Source organism: Glossina fuscipes, unplaced genomic scaffold, assembly GCF_014805625.2.
Source record: "Glossina fuscipes isolate IAEA_lab_2018 unplaced genomic scaffold, Yale_Gfus_2 174, whole genome shotgun sequence".
In the NCBI taxonomy this organism is placed as follows: Eukaryota; Metazoa; Arthropoda; class Insecta; order Diptera; family Glossinidae; genus Glossina; species Glossina fuscipes.
Window position 1 is genome coordinate 2,252,023 of NW_023998517.1, and position 27,138 is coordinate 2,279,160.

A 27,138-nucleotide genomic window follows, 5' to 3' on the forward strand; every position below is an offset into this window, starting at 1 on the left:
AATAATATTCTGAAACAATTTTTCCTGCGACCGATCTATTACTGCTATTATTATCAATTTCATATCATTGGCCAGATGTGTTTGCGTAATCTGGAAGACTTAATTCTTTTTCTAAAGTACGATTAACGGACCAAGTTGTTCTAAAGTTCTGTTTTTTCTTTTTTTGCGTCTCTCTCTCTATTCTTTTGCTAAAAAGGTAATAAAAGCAAATTTCACTTTTAATAATTTATTAATTAATTCTACACAAGTCTATTGGTAACTGTTAACTGCTGTATTAATTATATGAAATTAGGCATCTGACCAGCAGGAAATCCGGTTTTTTTTTTTTGTTTTTTGCTTTTTGTTTTTTTATGTTGAAAATAACATTTTATAATCGTTTACACGCCACACATTAGATTCTTTGCAAATTGAACTTAAGCACTAATAGGTTTTAAATCACAAGATTCTCATTTAATCATTTAATCGATTGTCAAGAGCCCCTTTGTTTGTAAGCACCTTCCTTCTACACCTATACCGATATGATGGTATTATTAATCATTTTAACAAGCAGTCCTTCAATTTATATTATTGACTTTATTTACTGTGATTCTCTGGGCCCTGGTGACCAATCGTATAAAATTGGACCGTTCTCCAGTAGACTCTTACAAATTTGACTAGTGACGTGCGCAGTCTATTCATCATCGGACAACTATAATCGGTGGTGTCATGAAAATTACTTCTTTCCCATTTGACTAAGCAATTTCCATGGACGCAACAACTACTGCTGCAGAGATTAATTTGATTAGCCTTCAGCGTTTTCTTGTTTACAACCTTATCGGATGTTGTCTTTTTCGTAGCGTGAACAAAATAGAAAATTCCATTCGTTCGCTCGAATTTTAATGTATTCCGGCCAATAAACATTGAAGATGCCTGTCACCGTTGTGGTGTAAATAGAACTTCAAGCCAGCACGGACAACGTGTAATGTCTGGACGCTTGTAAGAGTATCCCCAACCTTTTCCAAAACTGATACGCATACTGAACGTGTCAATGGGTCCAATTTGGACACCAGGAAATTGAGCGGGATATATTAAAGTTTGAGCTCTGAAAATGCATAAAAACAAAACATTAAAGTTATTTTATTAGAAAATACGCTATCTATTAGATAGATAGTCAACTAACTCACCTATATTTGTCAAAGGCTCGTATGCAGTCTCCTGGCTCTACGCGGCAAACGCGAAACCAACTTTCAGTTAGGGTGGGCGAATATAAAAATATTGGCACTGTTGAGCGATTGTATAACCAAACGCCATCTATCTCTCGTTGCAAGGTAATGCCTGAAATTGTTGGATAATAAGCTAATTAGTTTTTTTTTTTTTTTTTTTTTTTTTTTTTTAATTTCGAAGCCATTTATCTTACCTAAACCAATCTTTTGCCTCGTATACTGAACATGCTCGGGAGAGGGCATGTTACGCTTTTCAACCAAATCTTTCAAGCACATACCCGTTTTAGGTTTACCTTCTGCACTATACGGTGTTTCGGAATATATATTAAGAGTTGACCCTTGTGCCGGATAGCGTTCGCCTACCCGCTGTGCCATTTCCCAATAAGCAATTTCACACCAATTTAGTGGACACGTATTATCTGCAAATAGTGTTTTATGGAAATAATGAAAATTGTGTAAAAATGTTTCTCCAAATTCATTCCAATATATGTAAAAGTGATGACAACTTGAATTAAGTAGGAAAGTGAAGAGTGGTTAAACGTAAAGCACTGAAGGAAACTAAATAGGCCTCACAACGCTAAAACACAATTTTTTAGTTAACATGCAATGTTTTTTCACAAGCAAAGCTATTTTCTCCGTTTTTATACTCTATGCCACTTCTATACCACTTCTACCTTTGTGCAAATGTACGTAAAACGAAATGATTCTCAGCTTGTCTGTTCACCTGATATCTGTTCATGTATTTTTGTGTTTAACCTACAAATCACAACTCGTGAGATATTTTCATGAAATTTGGTACTCTGACATGCTCTGATGTGAGGACGAACGGTGTCGAAAATGGTTCGCATCTGTCCGTTATTTCGACCACTCCCTAGGACTTTGCAAAATGGAGTGTTATATGGAGAAAAATTTGCAAATTTTCAAAATTTTTCGACACAACTCGCGGAGTAATATCACTTCGACACTTCAAATTTGGCACGAAGTGTTTCGTACGGTTGGCGCAATTTTGCCCATCCCTGCTCATGCAGCCGTTCCTAAGAAAACTGAGCCTTTATATGGCAAAAAGAAGCAGTTCCCAATATTTCATGTTGAAAACTGACATAGAAATCAACCTTAACGAATTTGGGCTACGTAGTCCTGTTTCTTGATACCACTGCCTAAATGATGATAAAAATTTTTTCATGACAGTAATTTGACATAAAAATTAAGTGTATCAATACTGAACCATATGGGTCCACAGCATGTACATTTTCTTAGGAATAGTAAAGCCTTCAGAAAAGGGTTCAATAGGTCTGTTTTTCAGACCCCATGAAAAGCACGTCCTTATTTGGAGAGAAAAATGTTTTATACCAGAAACTGAAAAATCACAAAATTATTAAGAATTAAAAGTAAGTTTGTTAAGACAAATGAAGTTCTAAGTGAAAGCATTCCTTATCTTCGGGAGGTGAAACCCCGAGTTACGAAAAAACAAATTCGGTTAGGAGGACCCCCTGAAGAAAAATTTTACATTTGTTTCATTTCAACTGGAAAGTCTGTCATTTCTTTTTTTTTTTTTTTTTTTTTGTAGGATATATTTTTATTTCTATTTTGCATTTTCTTTTGTGTATATATCATAAAATATTTAATTGTCGTTTAATTTTTCGGATTGAAATTTTAAATTCGCTTAATTTTTTATGTTTAAAGTGCACGTTTCTCTTCTCAACGGGCTGCGCAATAATTATTTTATGACAAAATTCGATTAATATCGGTTGACTAATGCGTAAAATTACGCAGTTCGATAAGAAAGTATGGCACTTGTGGAAATATCATTTACATTTGCCAGGCGAGGATTGCGATATATATTCGATATGGAATTTTCGTCCCGAAGCCACATGGAGGACAGTGAAGAAGTTTTTTGGTGAAAGTGCTTCTTGTAAGGCTCATTGGTTCCCCATCGTTTATTGGACCGTCCTCGCACTTAGTATTATGGGTTCAATCTACAGTGCAAGTGAGTTTGCTCGCTTATTTTTGGGTAATCGCAAACAAGTGACGATGTGGCGAAGGCGAACATATTATGTACTACCGTATTCAGTGTTAAGAAAATGCCGACTTGTGGGCGCTTTGATTATGCTTAATGTCTGGCTCCTCTTGTTCTACGCAATTATTAATGTCTCTTCCGTTCTTATGATGCCCTGGTTAATCATAAAATTGTTTACATTGGGCCTGGAGTTTGTCTATTGGTTACTCGAAATGTTATTTGGATCTAATGAAGTGGACGCAAGTGCGGCAATATCATTTTTATTGCCCGTAATAACATATCAGTGTGTACGTTGTGTGTACAACATATTTCTGAAAGCAGTTGAATTGAATGACATTGAAAATTTACTTTTATGGAAACGTTGAAAATGATCGGAATCTCTTTGGAAAAACAATTAAATAAATTTATATATATCTGCATAATGTTCTTATGATAATGGCTGATAACCACCCGCCCCCACCGTTGCATACTGGTAGGAAGGACATTTCTATTCAGAAAATTTAAAAACTAAATTGAAAGAAATTGAATTTAAAAAAAAAAAAATAAATAAATAAATAAAGAAAAGAAAAGAAAAGTGTTTCAAATTGAGTTATCTCCCTCTTTCTCATACATTAATGTATTGCTTTCTTCTCTAACAGTGCAGTGCGTAAGAACGTTAATACTCGTACTCGTTTGACGTTCCAATTTACTATGAAAAATTTAGCAGTCGAGTGAAAAAGTCATCGCTTCAGAATACTAGGCTTACAAGTATAAAACGTTTATTTATATAAAAATAAGCGCATTATTCATGAGGCGACGAAATGTCGCCCCTACCGGACGTTGTTGCTAATGTGTGCACTTTAATAATAAAAAAAAAAAAAAAGTTTGAAGGCCCGTTGTATACCATATACAAATAACTGAGCGGAAAGACGGTCGCTGAGGCAGACAGATTGACAAAGCAAATAGATATACTTAATGAAATAAATTTTATAGTCTAGTGAAATTTTTGAATAGCGTAGATTACGTGTGAGGATGTATGTGTGTCATTATGAATTGTAATGAGTGCAGAAATGAAGTTTTTTATAATCGCATACACTTAGATATATATATATATATATATATGTGTTTTGCAGAATTGATGAAATCAAACTTGCTAAGGAAATTGCGACTTTTAATTATACGAGCGAACATACAATATATCTGATGGCATTAAAACAAAAATCGAAAGAAAAAAAAAAAAAAAAAAAAAAAACATAAAAAAGAACCCGTCAAGTGCACAGACGTAAGCCAGTTATAGCCGACGCCGGTCACACTTATTGCTTCATAAAAATATACTGGTTTAAATTAAAAATGATATTAATTTGGCGCCACCACTTTAACTAAACAATAACAACAATTAAGAAGACACAATAACAAGTGTAGAATGGAAGTGAACGCAAAAACCGCTTCGATACGAAACATTTCCTCATCGACTTACACATGAATATATTAAAAATAAAACTTAATATCAGTCTGTAGTGCATGTGCGGAGAGATAAATTGTGCAAAATATCTTATGGATTCTCGTCCTACTCTTTTCATTAGGTATTAAGTAATGCTTTTCCTTTCAATAAATCATTTTTGATGATTTCCTCAAGCCGGATTATTAAAAGTGGCGCAGCAATAATTTTAGTGCGATTAGATTGTTGAGCTGTATCCAGCAAACTATTCTTAAACTTACTATACCTACATATAGGGTGGTGTGTATGTAGAACAGCTTGTAGGCAGCTTTAAAACTGCAGGGAGGCAAACAAGTGCACACTTTCTAACGTGTGTCTATCTCTAGAAAATTTCACTTTTTAAAGAAAGAAAACAATGGAAATAAGTTAAAATATTACATAGATAGATAAGAATACGGACAGCATCTCTGAGGGGTCAACGCTCTGGGATATAGTAGCTAACACAATATTTATGCGCTTACATATTTATTCGGTGCGCAAAATAGGACGTAAGCGTATATGAAATAATGCTAACGGCATTGCCGCCAACGCTGCTGACTTTCTAAAAATAGTATATGCTGCAATGCATCAAAGTCTCATGTGTTTACATTCTCAACATGCAAAAGGAATAGTGTTAAGAAAAAGAAGAAGAAGAAGAAGACAAAGATAAAAAGAAAAGAAAAGAAAAGAAAAGAAAGAAAAAGTCGAGTAGTACATGCCTATCGAAAAGCATAAAATAGTTGAAAATAGCTTCCCATTTAACAGCAACTAGTCATTTATCCAAGCCTTTCCCAAGCTCATAACGAAGCCAATCATATTAATGACACCGTCTTGTTATTGAAACTATTAATAACCATTTATTGCCATTGCTTCCGTGCACTGTATTCGTCGCTCAAAATGCACCCATACGCTCGCCGCACGTTTCAATTACTGATTATGCCACCGCAAATAACTTATTAAACAATCAATCTACCAATCAATGAGCAAATGAGTGAACAAATACAATTCTCACTCCGGGAGAAATTTAAATTTGTAAAGTCGTGTGCATTCATTGTACACAGGCACACATGCCTCAGCACAAAAATAACGCTTTATACAATATTTTGTACACTGGATGATATTTAATTTTCTTTGACTTTTTTCAAATCCATGACACGATTAATATCAGAATTTGAAAATACTTGTGCTTGCCCCGACGGCCTGTTATGCATATTTGATTATAAGAAATAATGCATTAGCTTAGCATTGATGTGTCGGCTTAGTTGACATAGAATATATATACTATTAGCTCACTACCTTTTTACTAATGACTATCTTTTTATTCAACTGAAGCAAATGATAAAATATTTGAATTGAACTCAGGAAGAATAAGTTAAAGCTGTCATAGTTCGGCAAGGTCGACCTTTAAATACCCTTTTCCGCTTTGCTTAATAAAACTTTTCATTTATTTTCGCAATGAAATGTCATTACAGGGAGCCCAAAACCTTAACTGACGTGGTCCAAATTTAGATTTTCGCCGAAGGTCCTATTATTCGTTACCTAGTTGCATGATGAAGTACCAAAAATTTAAATTTGTCCCCGCAAAAAGCCTTAATTTTCATTGTAGAACCCTTATGCGGCCGAAATGACAGGCTTCTGCGAATCAAATTTCGTACAGTTAACTTTAACGTGAAATTAGTATTAAGGAACAATTGTCATCGTGAAATATTAAAAATTCGATTATTGTAGCCTAGAAGGCCTTAAGCTGCGTGAGAGAAGAAGGAAGGGGCTTAAAAAATTGGTCTATCCATTCGACAATTTTCACATGTCCTTAGTGTATTATAAATACTATTACACTCTGTAGTACTATTTATTGCAGAATAAGTGCTTTATGTGAAGTCGTAGAATACTAAAAGTGATCGAATCAAATTCATCTCCAATAGATTTCGTCCTACATCGAACAAATTTCCATATACCAATGTTTGTCAAAATGTGTTAATGAATGTCTCAAGCTAAAGGATAGACAAGTTTGTGTTTATGACCCGACGGATATAATACAAGTTGAGGGTATCCTAAGTACTTGTATGAACAAACTTAACATACGATAGATTACAAGCGATGTATTGTGTAGAAAGTACGCGATTTAATTCGTTTTCATAAAAAATCTTTTATTACTCCTATCACCGGAGAATGAGGATGTATTCCTTTTGTCCTATTCTTGATCAGCATCACATTCAAACTAAATTTAAATTGAAAGTTCTTGCGCGCATATTGCTATTGAAAATGAGTCAAATTGATCGAAGGACACACATACGGTACCTTATAAACTAGAAAGAGCACCGCTAAACTGAACGTAACTCTTTAAGCAATGAAAGTGACGTAGACATCCTTTAGTAATCTAAAAAAGGTTACAATGAACTAATAAGCCAACGTTTATCAGACATATTTTGGTATGCACTGGAAAATCTAAAAAGCTTGTATAAAACAAGGTTTTTGCATAACCATATGTGCGACAATATAACCAACAACCAACCACTTGACGTTGTTTAATTAAACCGAATAAATCACTTTACATTAATTTAGAATTCTTAAGAGTATGAAACAAGTTAGAAGACAAGAAGGTAGTGTACGTAAAGCACTATCAAATCCGTTTTGAATCAAATCATTCTGATAATCAGTAAATTCCACTTATTATTAGATAAGTGGGCGTTTGTTGTAAATAGATTTTTGTTAAAATTTCTTTCTCTCTGTTTGCCGTTGGATTTGAATCCGAGGCGCGAACTCATATCATATCTATGGAATCTGTGGAATATTTCAAAATAATGTCCATTTACATGTCCAATAGAGAGACCTGAATACATTAGTATGTGTAATAAATATTTATGAATATTGATCGAATAACTGACATCATCGTTTTAATTTTAAATAACCAAAGCGAATGATTACAAGGCAAAGGCAAATAAATATGATAAGACTTTGTAATATGTTTAAATAATTCAGAAAAATAAATATATGCATATGTATAATCTATACATATAATTATATTTTACATATTAAAGGTAAATGTGTGTGCATTTGCGTACCTCACTTATGCACAACTAACTATAAATATATATTTAAATCTGTAAGTGAATCTGTGCAATGCATTTTATATACAAACAATATTCTCTATCAGTGGATTGGGTGTGCTTGTGTGTATGTATGTATGTATGTATGTGTGTGTGTGTGTGTGTGTGTGTGTGCAATGTGCTATAAGTACTTTAAAGATTTAAAGACAAACCAGCACTGGAAGGCTGGGCCGATGTCAAGTCGCAATACGTGTACGAAAGAGCATCGATTGAATTGTCGCAAAGCTAACATACTTTCTTGAATGACCTCAATTGCTATGTAGAACTTAATAAGATCGCTTATGAAGGTAATTTTTCGTCAGCCCCCTAGTTTGGCCGGTCACTTCAATTCACTCAGAAAAAATTAAACGATTTTTATGCGCTCACGAAACGTTCATGAGTAACCTCTACTTACACTTGTTCGGACATTCGTTCGGTGGCGCAGAAATGCCGCAGATTACATATTGATTTAAAGTAAACCTGTTTCGAAGTGATAGATAGACTGAAAGTTCACTCCAAGATGATTATAAATTTTGGTGACCGGTTGACTTTGCATTTGATTTGACGAAAAAATCGTTCACATAAAGGCTAATCATTGTCGGACGTATCGCCTTGATGTTCTTAATTGTACAAGTTTGTAAATTTGAGCACAGTGCTCGCAATGTGTGGGTAACTGCGTCTGTATATATATATATATATATATATATATATATAGGCACTTATTTGACTTGTTATATGCACATACTTAATATTCGCGGACGGAATTAAATAAATAAAAAAATAAAAATAAAAAACGCACACTCACTCATTAACAATTGCGCTGAAAAGTTAAAATATCATCAATACATATATTGTAGAAAGTGACGACTTGACGCGGCAAACTGGCGCCTAAGAAAACATGACTACTAACCCAAAACCCTGGCCCCCGCCGTCATACACATGCGCCAATTGTGCGAGACTGACGCCGACAAATTCGTAAGATAAACGACGACAACGATGAATAAATAAACAAACAAGCGAGTCGAAAGCCGCCTTTTGCACGCCAAAATACAAACACACATACATGTATATATATACATATATATACATATATATATATATTCATATGAAACTAAGCAAATACTTGTTTATTTCTCTCGTTTCTTCTTTTTCGTATTCTTGTTGACTACAACAGTGTCTCGGGCAAGAGAGTTTTGGAAATGTCTTGTCATTTGCATTTCATTCTCTTAGTCTTTCTCTCTCTCTCTCTCTTCCTCTCTCGCAAGAGATGTATATATACATGTGTGTTATATATAAATGTCTACTTTTTTTTTACAATGATAAAAATAATTGAACGATTTTCGACGTTCCAAGAGCGATTCAGAAGATATATGTTCTCATAGATGCGTTTAAAATTCCTATATTGAGTTCTTCCAGCAAACAATATTCAAAGGAGCAAACAAGGCGAGAAGTCTAGCGTTACCCAAGTAGGGGGCGATACGAGCAAGATATGGGACGATCAAAAGGCAAGTCGGCGACATGTTTTAATTAAAGGGACGCCGTTAACATTTTTCGCCTATGACGCCAAGTGTACTGGCGGTCGGCACTGACGAAAAATTGTCAGCCATCATCGAAAAAGGCAAGCCGTGCGCAACCTACGGCCCATATATAGCACAAACAAAGGCGTGCTGCTGTGGTTTAGTTCAATTTTCTTAATAAACAAAGGCGGTCAAGGTGAACATTTATTGCAACGAAAATATTAAAATTGAGAATGACTTTCTAATAAATGATAATAAGTTATTTATCGAGCATAAAAATAATTCGTTTTTTATATAATTTTGTTTTAAGTTTAATAAACTCTCTTATTAACTACTTTCAATATTTCGTTAGACTCCGCTCCAAAGATAGTTGGGAAATCAACAGAGCTTTCTTTTATTCCTTAAAATTATTGAGTGTTATTGTTTCCTTCCAAATACTTAATGTGTCGTATTCCGAATATTAAAACTTTCTTTTTCCATTGAGACCACTTTTCTATGCCTCTCCTTTACTGAGGTTTAATCGAGCGTTAAAAATTTACTGGCACTTGGAGAATGAAATTTTATTGCATTAGATACTCTAAACTGCGCATAAATTTATGATGCAAACGACTGGCGAACAGATCTAGCTAATGCAGCCTGCTAAGGACATGGCTGGAGCTGTCAAACTTCAATTCTTCTTCTTTACTTTTAGGTTAGCTTAAGTTCGATAATCAGCTAAATTGCCTAAGTGTTTTGCCTACGACTTTTAAAAATCTGATTAAGAGAAATTCCCTGATCCTCAGTCCCTTGCTGGAATCCCTTACCGTTCATTCAATTCAATTGAATTCATAAGAAGCAGATACAAACTAGACGCGAAAATGCTCATCCCTTGTAATTCTCCCTCACACTCCCTCTCCCTGAATTTGAATGATTAGCTAGTCCTCTCACGTATAAGCAATATCATCTCCATTTTCAAGTTCAGATGTAGATTCGATTTTTTCCAAAAGAAAAAAAAAATTCAGAGGAGTAATCAAGTAACTGAAAGTTAGCTCTCGCTTTTATATTCAGCCGTTTATGGCAAACAGCTGACATTTTCATACATGATTACCCCCCAGATCATTTCGTTACTTGCTTGCTCTGAGCTCACGCCATCTCGTAATTCGGGAGAAGTTCTTATAAAGTATTACGGTATTATGCAAGCGTTATTAATGATAGAATTAGTAGAAATAGAAAAGGCCTCGTAAATCCGAAAATTTCGAAAGTCATCTTCACTAATGTTGTGAAATAGGTTTGTGAGAAAACCTTACACAGCTTTCCTAAATCGGCTACACATTAACTCTATTCTAAGGATTGCAAATTGAAGTTAATTGATTTGTCACTGGCAGGTGTTTTATAAAATTTTTAAATAGCATACCTTCACCGCCGGTGCTTAATGGTACTGGAAACCGGCCATGCATTTCGGAGTGGTTTTGTTCTAAGCTGGAAATTTTGTTGGCCTCGGACTTGTGACTTTGTTTTGAATTGGCTAAAAGAATGCAGTTGTCTTCGTTGCGTGTATTTTCGCCTGAAATTAATAAAGAAAGCACAAAATTAAAAGTGATTTTAAAAAAATGCAATACAAAGCAAAAAAGGGGTCAATGTTACTTCAAAATGAATGAAATTTTCAAAAAGGTTCAAAATGCTTATTGAATAAACATAGACAAGACATAGGGCCCATCGTGGAATGCCCTACACCACTTGGCTTAATACAATTATTCATACGATATCTTTTCAAAATAAGAAGAATGATACGGGAAGTGATCGAATAAGTGATCCGATCCGAAACATTTTCAATTGTGTTTCTGCTTGGGCCAAAACCTCTCTGTGTACCAAATTTTTCAAAAATTGCGGCATTTAAGGTGAGTACAACAAAAAAACAAAAGAGACAGACCTATCGATATATGGATAAGGTTAGGTACATCTCAAGTCCTTCTAAGTGATGCATACATCCGCACTTACTTGATAAACCTTTGCATCACAAATATAAAAATACAGCTGTTATTTGGGTATAAAATTTGAAAAAGAAAACTTAAGGTATATTCCTAGAAGTATAGTAATTTAATTACCGGAACAAAATGGTCTTTCTGCAATATGGCCGCTGTACATTCAGTTGAATTAAATGCGTTAAAGTAAAGCATTAATGACATAGAATGTCGGTGCAATCTAGTCGTAGTTGATGTATATCAGTTGGATTCAGTTATATGACTTTTTTTTATTGTTTTTCCTCTCTTCCTTTTTTTTTTTTTTTTTTTTATTTAGTTACCTATAGATATGTTAATTAGCGGTATCAAGCGTACTGAAGGTCGTGGAAGTGCGCAAAAAAAAAAAAAATGCTTTACCTACATTTTGTACCATTTAATTTTTGCAAATAATAACACTGGCGCCATAGAAATCGTATGATTTTCGTTTATACGCTTCATTGCGGTTTATAAAATGTGTATAAAGACGCAAGCTATGGGTGCAAGGTGGGAGGAGTATTTTAATGTTTATATATATTTTATTTTATTTTATATATATAAATGCGTGTGTTTGTAAATTTGTTTACTTAAGAATATATCGGCGTCGGATTGTTTTGATAATAATCAGCATTCTTTCCTTGCTTTCGCAAGTGTTATAGAAATTTCACACAAATTTATTTGTGTTTTTTTCTTTTTAATAAAATATTTATGCGTTCCTTACTTTTGAACTTTTCGTTCACAAAATTGCTTTAAATTTGCCATTTAAATAGTTCTCCAATAGATTTCCTATAGATTTTTATATGAAATCATTTCTACCTGTAACGTATTCACACATATATTATTCGCCTGAATGCTTTTAGTCTTTGCAATTATATATCTCTCGCCAAATTATATAATTATAACAATAATAATAACATTTACATATATTATGGGTTTGCATATATTTTGGTCATTTGTTCACTTGAAAAAAGCATTTATTCTGGCAAATTGTTACAACATGTACATGTAATGAATATAGTTTCCATCATTTTCTACAATATTTTTTTTGCAATGTGTTTGGCAATATGTTTGCGATGTCGTGGCGAAAGAAGTTATATTGGTTTGGCAGCGATCCATCCATCCATTTTTGCACATCTCCAACTTTGCGCAGCCGCATGCCGTCCCAGGCCAAGCTGTAGGCTGGATGTGACAGAACTTCCCTTTCGAACTGCAACAGTGTATCCTAAGCAACTCTTGCAACAAGTGGCCAAAAAATACCATTATGACTTTTAAACCGACAATTGAGATGGTGAATGGTGCAGCCGCCTCACCATAAGACTCTGAACGTGTTTGGTGCATTTGGTGAATTTGGAAGAAGAAGAATTTTGAACGTTCCATGACTAGCGTCGGCATACGGTAAATAAATCAATTATATTAAATGGAAAACTGCTATATTATGGAGCGGAAGGTCAAAAAACCATCGAATGCGAACGTTATGTGCTCTGGTATTTCCCATGCCTTTACCATTCTGATCGGCAGAAGTCGCTGACCAAAATATATGCAAATATGTGCAGCGTACATATGTTTGTATATATGCATACTTATAAAAACTTTCAGAAACGCGCTTTCAAATACAATGATTTATATCTGAAATAAACCTAACGAAGACTACAGACTTAAATCAAGTATGTCTGAGAGAGGGCTATAATTGCATCCTTACTTTATCCTGTGATATATAGGACGAAGTTATTTATTTCTACTTAACTTACCTTCGTTTTGGTTCATATTTTGTGTTTGATAGATTGGCGGTGGCGATTCTGAAACGGAATAATAATAGATTATAGTTAATTGTTCGACCTTTAAATCTTTATATTTAAATAGGCAGAGAGATTGATTTATATCAGTTCAGATGTAATGGAACCTTGAGGACATTGACGACCTCATTTGCTCGTACAAATGTATCGATAGCAAGTTAACGAACTAACCCTATTACCGTATGACTGGGGGAGGCAAGAAGGCAAAGAAAGACTTCCTTTCAATACCTAATAAGATGGATGCTAAGTGTACCCAAAATACTTTAACTCTGGCGCAAGTAAATTCCTTTACGGTTTTCGATTGTTTATTCAAGAACAACGCATGCATAATACACACAAATGTTGATACATGCTACATAACATATAACATAACCCTTTTACACGCACAATTTTTCGCTTTAATCTTTTCGATGATAGCCACTCATTAAAAAGTGGATAGATGTGTCTGTTAATGATTTGGTGGTCGTTACACAAACCAATTGACTATAGCAAAAAAAAAAAAAATTTTTTTTTCTTTTCAACAACATTAAGAACAGCTTCAACTCCAAACCAACAAGTAAAACAAAAAATGGGGGGAAAAAAAATGAAACGTAATAATAATAATAATAATAATAATAATATAATAACAAACCACCAACAATAGCGGCAGTAAAATTACCAGGCAACAAGCAAAGAAGTAGACAAGTTTTTTTTCATTTATTTATATACATATATATATGTATGTATAGATGTATATATTTATTTTTTTTATTATGCTTTCTTCATTTTCTACATGGCGCCGAACCTTTTAAAACCAGTCGTCTCCTTTGGATAATAACATTTAGATTTCAACATGTATTGAATGCTCGGTGCAGTAATTCCAAGAATTACGTTTAGCATCGGCGTCTTCGTCATCGTGGTCGCCATCTTATTCAACCACAAACATTCATTATCATCGAACATCATTTTATGCCTCTTTGCCCCACTGAAGCACATTAAAACAAAAGACGTATGAATAAAAGTACACACACACACACACAACAAATCCAACTCTTAAGGAATTCGTTTCATATTAATGTCGACCAATTGATGTCTAAAAGGTTTAACGTTGCGTTAATGGCATAAAACAAACAAATCAATTTTTATGCTTAAACTATTACGAACGCGAGTATACTAATTTTCTCGTTAGGTTTGAAACGTCTAAAAATAAACATTGCAACGTTTTATAAACTAATCTTAGATATTTAACATATCTGCAGAGGCACTATTAACTGAATTTGTTAACTGTGTTAAAAATAGGTCAAATTGAATTGGACGGTCGACATTTGAATCAATTTCAAGACTACGTTTAGTGCTATTTCATAGGTTAATTGAAGTGATATCGGTACATATATGTAAATGTACCTTTATATCTAATCAGGAAATTTTGTGCGCATCGGAAAACCTCTTTTATTGTGGAAGAATCGCATAGTTTCAGTTTAACATCAGTTCAGGTGAACTCGTGAAGGGTTTATAGCTACTATGAGGATTCGAAATTTGAGCATTTAGATAAAATATACATAAAAAATTTATTTAAAAAGTAGCATCAATTTATTATGTAATACTTAGTTCGTTGCACTATCGCACTTGAAGAGAAAACTACTGGGGTCAAAATTGACGACCAGTTTAATTGTATACTTTCTAAATCTATCGGTTATTCCAAATGTATTTTGTCGTCTTCAAAAGTAAACCCCTTTAGGTATTATGCCAACTTATGCCAACGTTTTTTCCAATTCAAATCATTTTACAAAGCCTTTCAAGTAATGAAAGTACTGCATGATAGTAGAAATTAAAAATCATTCCAAAATAAGCATTGATGGAAAAAAGCACAAATTGTTCTTCATACCGAGTTTCATGTTACTTGTAAGCAATCTTTGCAGTGAAAGCTTTTCTCTGTTATGATGCACTCTGCGTGCACTGACTGAACTTAGATTTAAATTGTGATTGAAATAATTTCAAACAGAAAAAGGAAATATCATATATGGTATACTATTCTTCAGCTCTCCTCCTTAGACTCTTGTGTTTAAATTTGGGGAAAGTCTGTAAGCGTCATGCACGTTAAATAGCAAATGTATGGCAAAAAAACTTCTTGCTCTCTAAGCACATGATTGCTAGCAGTATATGCGTTTACCGAGATAGGGAAAGAGAAACAAACAACAACAAAAAAAAAACAAAAAAACAAAAAAACAAAAAAAGAGTTCATTTGCTCAGTTAATTTGCCATAATTCGAAACGATGGCCAATTTATTGTTTGACTTAAGCTACCACTACACGAATATTGCCTTAAAAATGTGTTGATATTTATAAAACTTCTGATGATTTTCATGTTATTCTGATGTAGCTGAGCCTGCTGACAAATCATGATACTTGCGCATGTCTTGTTATATAAATGGCATCCGTAGCATATCAAACTATTCTTGAAGCGCATACACGACGTCACGAAGCTGACATAAATTAAGAAGAAAAATAACAGAGGCAACAACGACGTTAACATGAACAACATGACCATAGGCTGGCGGCCGGCAAACGAAAACTAATAAGGAAACGAATTCAAGTATGGAGCATATCACGTAAGCCTTTACAGGAAATAAGAGTAGTCTCTCGTCTCTATAATAAGACTTTAAGTGGGCAAATCAACTAGCAGCCAGCGAGCCAGTGCACGGAACCCCAAAACATCTAACCAGCCAACCAACCAACAAACCAACCGACCAACCAACTAACCAACCAACGAACCAACCAAACATATATATATATATATATAAATATGTATTTGTAAAATTGCAAAGGAAAGAAAACGAACCATACAGAAAAAGCTTTCTTGGTCTCGGCGAGAGGGGAAGAAAGTTTATGCGAATAACAAAATCCAAAGTGAAACCATTTCGAACCCTACAGCGTACTGATCTCATTTCAAAATGCTTACGCGATGCTTAGTTACTTTTTGTTTCCTTTTTTTTCATATAATATTTGTATGTTTGTATACGTTTGTGTGTTTTGCAAACTTGGCAGGTAAATCAAAAAGTAATTTAGTGCGGTTTCAAATTCCTGTGCGCAAAAAAACAAAGAGCGTGAGGTTGATTGTGCCATAATACAATAAAAAATTGTTTGCAAACTTTAAATGAAAATTAGGTAAGCAAGTTAGGGTAAGTTTTATTATCATCTCTTGCCTTAGACCACAGACTACTGATTTTGCGTACAATTTCGCATTTTTTTTTTTTTTTTTTAATTCTTTCCTTTTTATTTTATTCAATCATTGCTAATTTGAACAAATATTGCTGCATTATTCAATAATCCCCTTGGGCGTGGATTTTAGATATTTTACGTTGAATTACGTTTTGCAAATGCATCACGCCCAGTGATCAACAGCCATCATTTAAATATATATACATATAGTTCTACTTAAAGAAGAGTGAATTAATTCGTAGTCGTGTGTTCTGATAAAAAATTTATAGAACTTATAAAGCCGTTACACTACATCTTTTACTGATGAATATGAATATTCTTCGATAGTTGAATACGAAGAATTATATTCATTTGGACTACAGTTGTCTGAATAATCATGATTTTCACATTGCTTTAAATAAGTTTTTCGCTATAATTGTCATGCATTAATTATCGCGGTACGAGAGGATGTGTGAACGTTAACATGAGCACATGACATAGTTTTGCTATTACATCATCGCGATATTCTAAATCAATTTAATCACGTTACGTTAATTTCTTAGTCCACCCATCAATCTCGTGCAAACACTATCACACGGTCGAGTATGAGTCCGTATTGAAGAAAAAGAAGTGCTTTTACAGAATGAATATTCCCGTTATTCCAATCGAAAGAAAAACAATAGTAATTGATATAAAGCGGAAATAGTGGCAATTTTTTATAATCAGCTGATTATTAAGTAGAAGGAAGTATTAAGCTTCTATTTTTCTATTTATCTTCGCCAATATAAAATGTGTCCGCATAGTAGACTTATCTTTAAAATTGTAACATACAGTTGTACTTATGGGATATTATATATAATATCTTATATTATATATGATATCTTGGTAAGAGTGAAATTCTGAATTGATTTGATTTGTCCGCGTCCAACCATTCTTATGTTACGACAACTTAAAGCCTTCGAGATTTGGAAAGCCTTATGAAAAACTATAGAGGAAACATGTACCAAGGGTTGAGATCAAACCTTTAAGCGCAATTACGATGATTTGCGCGCCCGCGGTCGGAAAAACAGCTTGTGATTTCTTATATATATATAGGCTTGATGTGACAGGTATCTATAATTTACTGCGATTATTTCGGATGGAAACGGATAAATTTTAATGTTTAGCACAACGGGAGTTAGAAGAAGAACATCCAATTATTATCATAAACGAGAAATTTTGCATCAAGTTTTCCTTTTTATGGCCTTAAGAACAAAAGGAAAAGCAAACATGGCTAAGTTGGTAGTGGAGGCAGATACAATCCATTTTCAGCATTGTTTTGTGTGAACAAATCGAATTATTTGAAATTTTAAAAGTAGCAGACCGGACTCCATGACATAGCGGGTCGGCGATTGCCCCTGTCTGGTCTTCGTCGTTGATAATGAGAAATGAAAAGTAGCGATAATTGCCCTGTTGTCTACCTTCGGGATAGTAAGCATTATATAAACAAGTAAAAGCACTATAGATATTCTACGCCATCATACATGTAGGATATGTGGTCCGATCGGAGACAAGCGTTCATCCTTGCATGTAGCAAATCCTATTCAAATATTTCCAAAGTGACACCTTGTAGGCTGACCATAAGAAAACATCGCGAACGGACAAGCTTCACAAACACTTTCTCTCACTCTTTCGTCATAATAAAAAGTGAGTTTACCTTAAATCTTTCTGGATGTTGCTTGCACACATGCCAACTTAATATATATCCCATTGTCCCACAAAACAACGTAGGATGTAAGGATTGTGAAAATGGGTCTTAGTTAACTAATTGCGGTTAGTTTTGCATTTAACTCTTACATAAGCAAATGACAGACAAGCGAAACGCTCAAACTAACTACGCTGACACATATCCACACTATGTGACCGTTATTGCATATTTCCGTATGTTGCAAACAAAAGCACAAGGTTAATATAAGCTTATTTCTCTTCACTAGCGCTGCTTAAAACAAACATATGTAATGAGCATGAAAGGATCAAGTGCAGAAGTAGAACAGTAAACGCTTGTACAGAAAAAGTCCACATCCGCCAAGGATAGCATTGTTGCACACTCTGACAAGGCGAACATGCTTGAATATGCGTGTGTCTATGTATCCATGACAACTGGTGCGTGTATTTCGAGTGTTTTATTAACAAAAAAAAAAAATAAAAAAAAAAAATTAGTAAATATATTTTATAACTCTTCTTCTGAATGAATATCTAATTATCTATTTTTGTTGTTTCTTTTTTTTTTTTTTTTTGTAAATTTTTTCTTTAATAAAACAACGAAAGATGTATACATGTGCACACAAACATAACTCTTTCTTTAAGTATGCGTGTTCTTGTGTATGTGTTTGTGTGCGTGTGTGTACACTAAACAGTTAAAAAATATTCAGCAAACAAGACCACCTCTGCTACGCACTAAAACATAGTCAGACGGTTTCTCATTTGTCAGTCGATCTGACAGTGCGCTCGTTATTTAGTCAATAATTTTGTCTGTGAAATAAACAAGAAATAAAAGTCTACACATACACACAATGTACACAAAATTCTTACATATACAACTATAAGCAGACGGAGTCGCACACATGAACACTTTATATATATACTTGCATACATACCATATCATGTGTATGGGTGTAAATGAATATGTTCGTAAACTTTCTTGATATGCACGCAAATGCAAAGCACTGCATACGTATGTGAAATTACACAAAGAAATATACACATGGAGATGTACTCGCACCGAAAGGTACACACATGTGTATATATATATATATATATATATATATGTATATATCTATACAAATATTTCTTGTGATTGTATGTACAAGTACCTCCACTCTGGCGCTTATAAATACTTGGTCGGTCATATTTATGACAGTATCCACGTAATGTGGCGCCAAGCAAGTAGGCGCCAACGACCGACACACCAATATATTGTTTGTTTGTATGTTTCGCTATACTATTATCGTTTTTGTTGCTATTGTTGTTTTGTTGCTAATTCTATCACTACCGCTGTATGGTTGATTTTAGTAGTCGTAGTTGTTGCTTTATTTTGTTTCGTTTCTTTTATTTGTGTAGCAAGTGTGCGAGGTAGTAATATGTTCGATATACATATACATATATATATATATATATATATATACATATATAAATGTATAAATACTCATACATGTAAACGCTTTTATGGCTCATAGAATCACTTAACTGGTTTGTTGCTAGATCGTACGAAACTTGATCTATAAGAAATAAGTGACTGACAATAATCGTACCCAGGCATACACACATATACAAACGAAGAGGAGAAAAAGTGCAATAGCAATAGCAAAATAACACTATTTGGAACTTGATCTAATGTACAAATTTTAAAAATTATATCAAATTTGTTGCATAAATTACGATAAACAAAAGAAAATAAAAAATAAACAATTTTCCCCGAAGGCAAATTCGAGAGCCATCCTACTTAGATTCGACATGAAAATCTCTTATATTAGGTTATATCGAAAAGGATCCCTGTAGTGCATCTTTATACGATATTTCCCTTGGCCAGATAATAGTTGTAGTCTACTGCTAACGAATATGTGAATACCTTTTATTCACTTTGTTAGTGGATATGTGATATACGTAAATATGAATTCACCAAAAGCATCAGATTTTAGGAAATATGGTGTCTACGGATAATGATATTGTAAATCGGACATGTCCGTCCGTTTTTACATGTCTTTGGCAACATTTTCAATTGAAAGCTGATACTTTGTAAATGTATTCGCCTTCCATACCTTACTTCTAAAAGAGAAAATTGTATGAATCCGCATTCGGGTTTCCAAACATTTGATTAGGGTGAAATTTTAAATCAAATAAGCCATATCCACATCCATATCCATTTGCTTGTTGAAATGAACCCATAAAAGCATGGGCTTACCATACAAGCATATCGTAAGATCGTATATATAAAGGCGACACATTATGTTAATCTTTTCACTCGTAACGTGAAAAATACATGTTAGAAGAGAGAGATAAAAGAGATTTTAGATCTGATCATGCCCACTTTTCTGAGCCGATAGCCGCTTTAATTAAGCTTTAATTTCAAATCTTTCTATTATTACTTAGATTACAATTAGAGTCACGGTTGTGGCTTAAATCTTTAAGAAATTAATTAAAGGGTAAATAGCCAAAGATGAACGTATTAGAATAGGGTTCGAGGGGCGCGTAAGTTGGAAAGGTTACAAAATCTCGCATATTTGGCATGCGCCAAACAAGTCTTTGCTTAAAAATGTAAAAAAAAGTTGATAAGTTCGTGACAACTGATTTTGTGATTGCGATCCAGAACCAGTTCTTATAAAGGGGTATATTAAGTGTGTGCGGATGTCTGCAATATCTAGCGAAAATTGAAATAGGCCAACCTTTCTTATGCGGATGCTGCCTGTACATCTGTCCGCCTTTCGTTCAATCCACAAGCGACTTTTTTTCAGATATTTTCATGAAATTTGGTACACGCCACATAATTTAGGCGAGGACAAACGCTATTGAAGGTAGTCGGGATCGGACGACATTTTCGACCATCTCCGACATTATACTTGAAAAGTTGGTATATGAATAACGGTATTCAACGAAGCAGTCTGGGGTATTTAACGGTGCGTCGTGCCCCACTATAACATTTTTACTTATTTTACTTGAATTTAATTTTTTCCGAAAGGCGGTTAGAGAACATTGCCATTGTTTGAAGTAGCAAAGCTTCAGTTACGTTAACTTTAGGTTTACACAACATTTTGATTATTTATTTTTTTGAAATGAAGAGTATTTTCCTCTTTTTGTTTTTTTATTATTTTTGTACTGTTTAAAAAGTATAATAACATAGATTCCCTTGATGTAGGCCATTTTTTAGCTCTTTCTATGATTTCGTTAACATACCAAACATACATTAATGAATTTCTTTTAAATAATTCCCGAAAGTGAATCGCTTAGTTTCTTTTAACAAGAAAAAAAGTACGTCCCTACAATTTCTAAGCTTCATCTAATGCTATTATCTATGTATACGAAATATTGGATAGCGCTAAATTTGGGCCTTAACTGTTGTGTGCTTCGTCGTTGTGTTAGTAGGTGAACGAACGTCTTTGCTAGTTAAAATTTGAATTTCACTTCACACCCTTGCACATATGAAAGAATGTCCACGAAAAACTCAATTATGTGTGCCACTGTATCGCACGCACACGTATATACATACGTATATATATATATATATGTGGTGGGAAGATAGAATCGAGGGTATTTTTACACTTAAAACGTACATATATTTATAACGTATACGAGTTTGGGTAAATATAACGAGACGGCGGCTAAATTCTTTATATACAATTTGCGTACATTTAACATGTGGCGCCAGGAAATAATCTACGCGCTGCCTAACGGATAGCGCGGTTGTATGTCGCTGTTGATGTTTTTTTCTTCTTTTTTTCGTCTTGGTTAGCAATGACTTTTGCCAAATCGCCGACATACGTAACGAACGCATTTGAACTATTTCAAATAGTTAGCCTTTGATAGTGTTTTTATATATTTATTTATTTATTTATTTAGCTTCTTTTTTTTCGTTCATATTATGCTATGGCTTTGCGATAGTGTTTGTTCTTATATGCTCACTTATATGCATATAGAAGCAGAGAATTAGAAGTAAATCGGAAAGCTAAGCGAATATGGAATAGTGCACAGACCGTTAAAGGAGAAAATGATGGACATACCTGTTTCGAGTATGCGACACCAATGTAATGGATTGCAACATACATAGACAGGATCGCATTCGTTTGGACAAGCTGGTAAACGTTTTAGTTGGGATGATCTCTTTAAATCGCGCCAAAGAAATAAACGGCACGCGATAAGATAGGGCTCTTCTCCGAGTATTAATGCGCGTTGGGTGAGAATGCAATTCGCTTGAAAGGTGTGCACAGTATTTCGGGAGGTTGAGCTCAGGTTCGATTGCAAGAATTCGGGGGATTCGTGGCGAGCTTTCACCGCTTTTAACAATAAAGTAATTTGACTGGCTTTCAATTGTTTCATCAAGGCATTGAAATATTGTTCCGGTGGTTGAGCTTTGGATGGATGTGATAAGTCTGTTTGCATTTCTATTACACGATTTTTGTTGCACGAATTGTTGTTGTCGCTGCTGTTCGTAATGCTTTCGCTGTTCGTTGATCCAAAACCACCGCCACAGCAATTGCGAAGAATTTTTGCTGCCGTCGCAGCAAACAAGCCGGTTGTTGTTGAGTTGCTCGAGGTGATTGTTTGAGAGGAGGGTGAACAGTCGCAATTGATTGATTTTTTTATAGGCGATATACGGCGCAGTTTCTTCTGCTGTTCTGATGGCGGTAGATAAACACTGTTGCTGCCGGTGCTTATCTCGTTCAGATTTTCGTAATTGTTGGCGAGCATTATGTCGCCAGTATTTACGATATCGTAACCACCTTTGCTGATGCCACATATCTGAGAGCAATTCATTTCCGATTCTGTAGCTGACATCGAAACTTCCGCGTCTCCATTTATCGCAGACGAATGATTTTGAAAATTGTCGTCCTGATAATCCATCGTTCGCGAAACGTTTAATTCGGGTATTGAACTGTAAGGTGGCGGGGGAGTACTGATCGATCTCGCCTCCCCCGAGTCGTTCGCATAAGCATTGTTGCACGAATGATTTTGATTCCCTTTCTGTTCTGATTGAAGGAGGCGTTGATGTTGAAGGCGATGCAGCAGTGGTGACTTCTTCGTCCCACCGACAGGCCCTTGTAAGTTTTTTGACGCATAACGCCATAGTTCTTTCTTCTCGCTTTGAAATTTCATGGAGAGACATTAAATATGTTGGTAACATCGATCTTATCCTATTTGCATTATTCGCTTTAATAGACTTTTTTTGTTTATTTTATTCGTAAGTTGGCCACTTAATACCGACCTGTTATTATTCTTAAAGCCGGTGCCTTTCAGGTATATAATATATAACTACACTTAAGAATAAATTGCTTTATTTCATTAAAGGTAAAGCAAATCACACGACGTTTCAAGGCAACTTTGTTGAAAATATAAATATGGAATACACATAAAATATGTATATACACATATATATATACATATACATATATATATATATATATATTTATATATATGTACGTATGTATACGTATATATATACAAGTTGAAATTTTTTGTGTTTATTTACACTTTGACTTATTTTTCTCCTTTTTGACTATTAAAATAATCACGGTTTATCACTAGAGCGTTACAATTCACTTGTATAACATGAATGATATGTGTTGTAAGCGCGCAAAATCAGGTTCTGAAATAAGAAAGAAAAAAAAAAAAACGTATGATATTTCTAAAAGAACGTGTCAACAAATGCTGATATTAAAAATTAAAAATGACCTCAAGATTTTTAATTTCACTACCAAGATATACTAATTATATCATTCCATTTATTAGTTAAACCTCTAATGCCAATATTGGTACATTATTATGTTACATTATATTTTATATTGACAAAAAAAAATAAATAAATAAATAAATAAATAAAAAAAGAAAGCAATGTAGCTAAAAAATATAATTTTTCGAATAAATTAATAATTTTTTTGAATCATTAATATCGTTCTTCAGTCAATGGATTTTCTTTTATATTCAGTCATTCAGTTAAACAAATAATTTGAAAATTAAAAATTCAATCAATTTCATTGTCAGGCGTAGATTATCATCTACAAAAAGTTGCTTCGGCAGAAATGGGAGAAGAAAACATTGTTGATAAGCTTCTAAAATTACTAGAAAAAAGTCGGCGGCTCTAGACTATGGCGGAAAATCACTGTTGGCTCTTCAAAAATTTGAGCGCAGATACTCAATGCACTTCAAAGACCTGATGTCATGGTTGAAATGTTCGCCAACTGTGACAGTAGCGGGCAATAAATTCAACGACTTGTGCAAAGACACTGTTGTCTTGTATTATGCGCACACACACACATATATATATATATAGTATATGTGTGTGTGTGCGAGTATATGTGTATAAATGTATATAAAACTTAAAGACAAAAAACCGACTTATGGGTGACTGACATTAACAACAACTAGACGACTAGTACAAGGCACTGGTAAATGATTGCGTTTCTCTTTCATGTTAATTTTGTTATTTCGAATAGCTATCAGCGTCACCGAGTCGGTCTCGTAAGTGAATCTAACTGACAAGCAACTATTTAATCACTAAAAGTCAATCAGTCAGTCAGTCAACCATAACATTAATGCATCGGGTGTGGTTGCTTTAGTTACTGTGAGCTTCATTAAAAAATGCTGTATATATATATATATATTTTTTTTTTTTTTAAATATCATTTGTACATCATGAGTGAGAGTTTCGAAAATAATTCTTGGACATAATTACGCAGGTTTACTTCACACTTATCTACTCTTTCGTTTCTATATTATTGTTATTTAGGTTTGTTTTTTTTTTTGTCTGTTTTTTTTTTTTTTTTTTTTTTTAATTTATGTTCTTTATCGTATTAACGACCTTCTGTGAATGAGTTGTGGCGACAAAGAAAATGAACGGCTCGGTGTAGTTTGACTGCTTAAAAATTAAAATAACTTTGCGTGCTAATATACAAGAAAGTGTATAGCATACAATGCTACGGTGGATAGCAATAACAGTCAGCGAGTCATACAGTCGAAACATCGATTAGACGATTAGTAAGTGAAGGCAGCTTAAATATTAGGCGCCAGTGGGCGCCACTGACGTAATAAAAGAAATAATAGTAACGACGGCGACTTCGTTCATAGCGCCACTAACTCAAGTACATACAGTGAAAAGCAACTAAACCAGATTTTAGACAGACGGAGAGCGGAATACGATTAAAATACGAAATCTTGAAATCACTCAGTTGAGTAAATGTTCATATGTGTGTGTATTAATGAAACAGATACGAATTACGAAAAGCACAAAACAATCGTTGAGATGTTTACTTACATATACTTACAATATCATATATGTTAGTGTGTGCGTGTGCATACAAAATACTTTTTATGCATGCATAAACTTCTCAAGCGAAGAAAAGAAAATACATTTTTGAAATTTGCCAAAACCGAAAATATCGGAGAGAGAACCTGCTCCGATCGATTCATTCTCTTAAAAAATGACAAATTTATTAATATGCGCGCGTGTGTGTGTGTGTGTGTGTGTGTGTGTGTGTGTAAGAAATCGGTTCACAATGTGTTTACTTAACGTGGTAACGTGGTAAAGAGATTTTTCAAATATATCGTGATAATGAATTTCTGGTTTTCTTTACTCAGCGAACCAAATAATGGAGAGCAATAGGTATAGGAATCTGGTTTTTGATCTGAATTCCACTCTCTCCGTTTTTTTTTTTTGCTCTTTCCCTTTTTCTTTCTCTCTTAATCTAATCGTCACCATACAACGATATAGTTAGTGATGTTAACTCTCGATTTTGTTTTTGAAGAAAATAAGGGAGATTTCATGCAACACAAATACGCACGCACACAATGCACACAATGCACACACACACACACACACACACTTTAAGGTGAATCTTTTCGTACTCAAAGTTTATGTAAGAAATTTATATAAACATGTGGATTTAGAGCGAATCAAATTTCTTTTTCGATTTTTGAAAAATGGATTTATATATAATCCCAGTGTAATAAGAACACTAATGCGTGCGTAAGCAAAATTTGGATTTCATTAAAAAAACAATCAATACTTTTTGTGTGCATGCAACGGCTTCAAATTATGGATAAATAACAATTTAAAAAATTGTTGAGTTACCGCAAAGGCATACATTTAAATGCTCATTCAATCCCAGACAACCATCGAGCATTTAATATTAGATTTATCCCTGTTACTTAAAAACATATTTGCTGTCCTTTTCAACACATACGTAAATCATATATAATAGCAATGTTTATGATCTATCCTCCCATAACGATACTCTATATAACTAAAAGTCAGAAACTCGGAAATTTCATGTTTTTCGTCCACCTAAACTAACTGTTAAAAATTTTGGTTTGATTTGAGTTTTGATTGCGAAAACTTAATAAACATTACGAAGTGAATAGAGTTTCACCATAAGCGCTCACATGTTTATGCAAAACACTATATCGTATATCATAGCGGAAATTCCATCAGTAAGCCTTTGGAATCAATTGGTTCTCGTTTTGTGTCCCTTTTCTTTATAGGTAAAATTGAATTTGTCGCTACTTGTCGCAATGTGAACCAAATTAAGACAATTGACGATATATTCAGTCCTATGCTCACCTTTTGCTGAAGAGAATTGGTTTTAGTCTTCAATTAATTACCAAATATTATAAACCTTTTCCTAGAGTAAATCTGGTAATAACTACGAGCTTCGAAAAAAATAAAAGAAAAGATTACAAAAAGAACATAAGTTGGAATTGTCCATGCAAGCATTTCTATTCGTTATATATCCAGAATTGCGGGTTAAGTATCAGCGAGTATATTTAGTCGATTCAGCTCAGTAGGCAGCCTGTGGTCAGAATATCCGTGGCCGCAAAAGTAAAAGAAGAAGTGAAACATGGCGTGTATGTATTAGTTAAAAATGGTTGTCATGCGCACAATACTTAACTGTAACCTGCAATCCTCAGTCCGGTATGAATTTCAAGATATTTGCAAAATCATGTTAAAAGCTAATCAAATGACGGACCCGATGAGCACATAGCAAACAAAGAATAAAAATGTGCATAGCCATTTACGATCAACTGACTAATATACGTACAATTAATAATGGACTTTACAATTTCTATTCGGCAGATTTCTCTCAGGTTATTAATATTTTATTATTATTGTTTTTTTACTTAAAATTGCAAAGACAATTAAAAATCCACCAAACATAAGTGGAAGGCTGCA

At 34.0% G+C, this 27,138-nt stretch overlaps 2 protein-coding genes across 4 annotated transcripts in view; one reads left to right on the plus strand and one right to left on the minus strand.

Moving 5' to 3' along the window:
• Positions 1-909: 909 nt before the first annotated feature.
• LOC119641759 (mothers against decapentaplegic homolog 6) overlaps positions 910-27,138 on the minus strand; it is a 29,486-nt gene continuing 3,257 nt past the window's right edge. Inside the window, exons 2-8 of one of the 3 annotated variants that reach the window (XM_038040594.1) lie at positions 23,443-23,559; positions 21,977-23,292; positions 13,003-13,050; positions 10,672-10,821; positions 1,397-1,621; positions 1,164-1,314; positions 910-1,081 (exon numbers count right to left, since the gene is read on the minus strand). In XM_038040594.1, coding sequence (XP_037896522.1) covers positions 913-1,081; positions 1,164-1,314; positions 1,397-1,621; positions 10,672-10,821; positions 13,003-13,050; positions 21,977-23,069 — 1,836 coding nt within the window. In that variant the 5' untranslated portion in view covers positions 23,070-23,292; positions 23,443-23,559 and the 3' untranslated portion in view covers positions 910-912. The remainder of the gene's footprint in view (positions 1,082-1,163; positions 1,315-1,396; positions 1,622-10,671; positions 10,822-13,002; positions 13,051-21,976; positions 23,293-23,442; positions 23,560-27,138) is intronic. The other 2 variants (XM_038040595.1, XM_038040596.1) reach the window with 2 other exon arrangements.
• Positions 2,871-3,764, plus strand: LOC119641761. Its single transcript, XM_038040597.1, has one exon. The coding sequence runs from the start codon at positions 2,958-2,960 to the stop codon at positions 3,582-3,584; it is 627 nt and encodes a 208-aa protein (XP_037896525.1). The 5' UTR covers positions 2,871-2,957; the 3' UTR covers positions 3,585-3,764.

Bases quoted from the DNA above. Each gene is read 5' to 3' on its own strand.
- LOC119641761 (XM_038040597.1), top strand. From the start codon at position 2,958: ATGCGTAAAATTACGCAGTTCGATAAGAAAGTATGGCACTTGTGGAAA.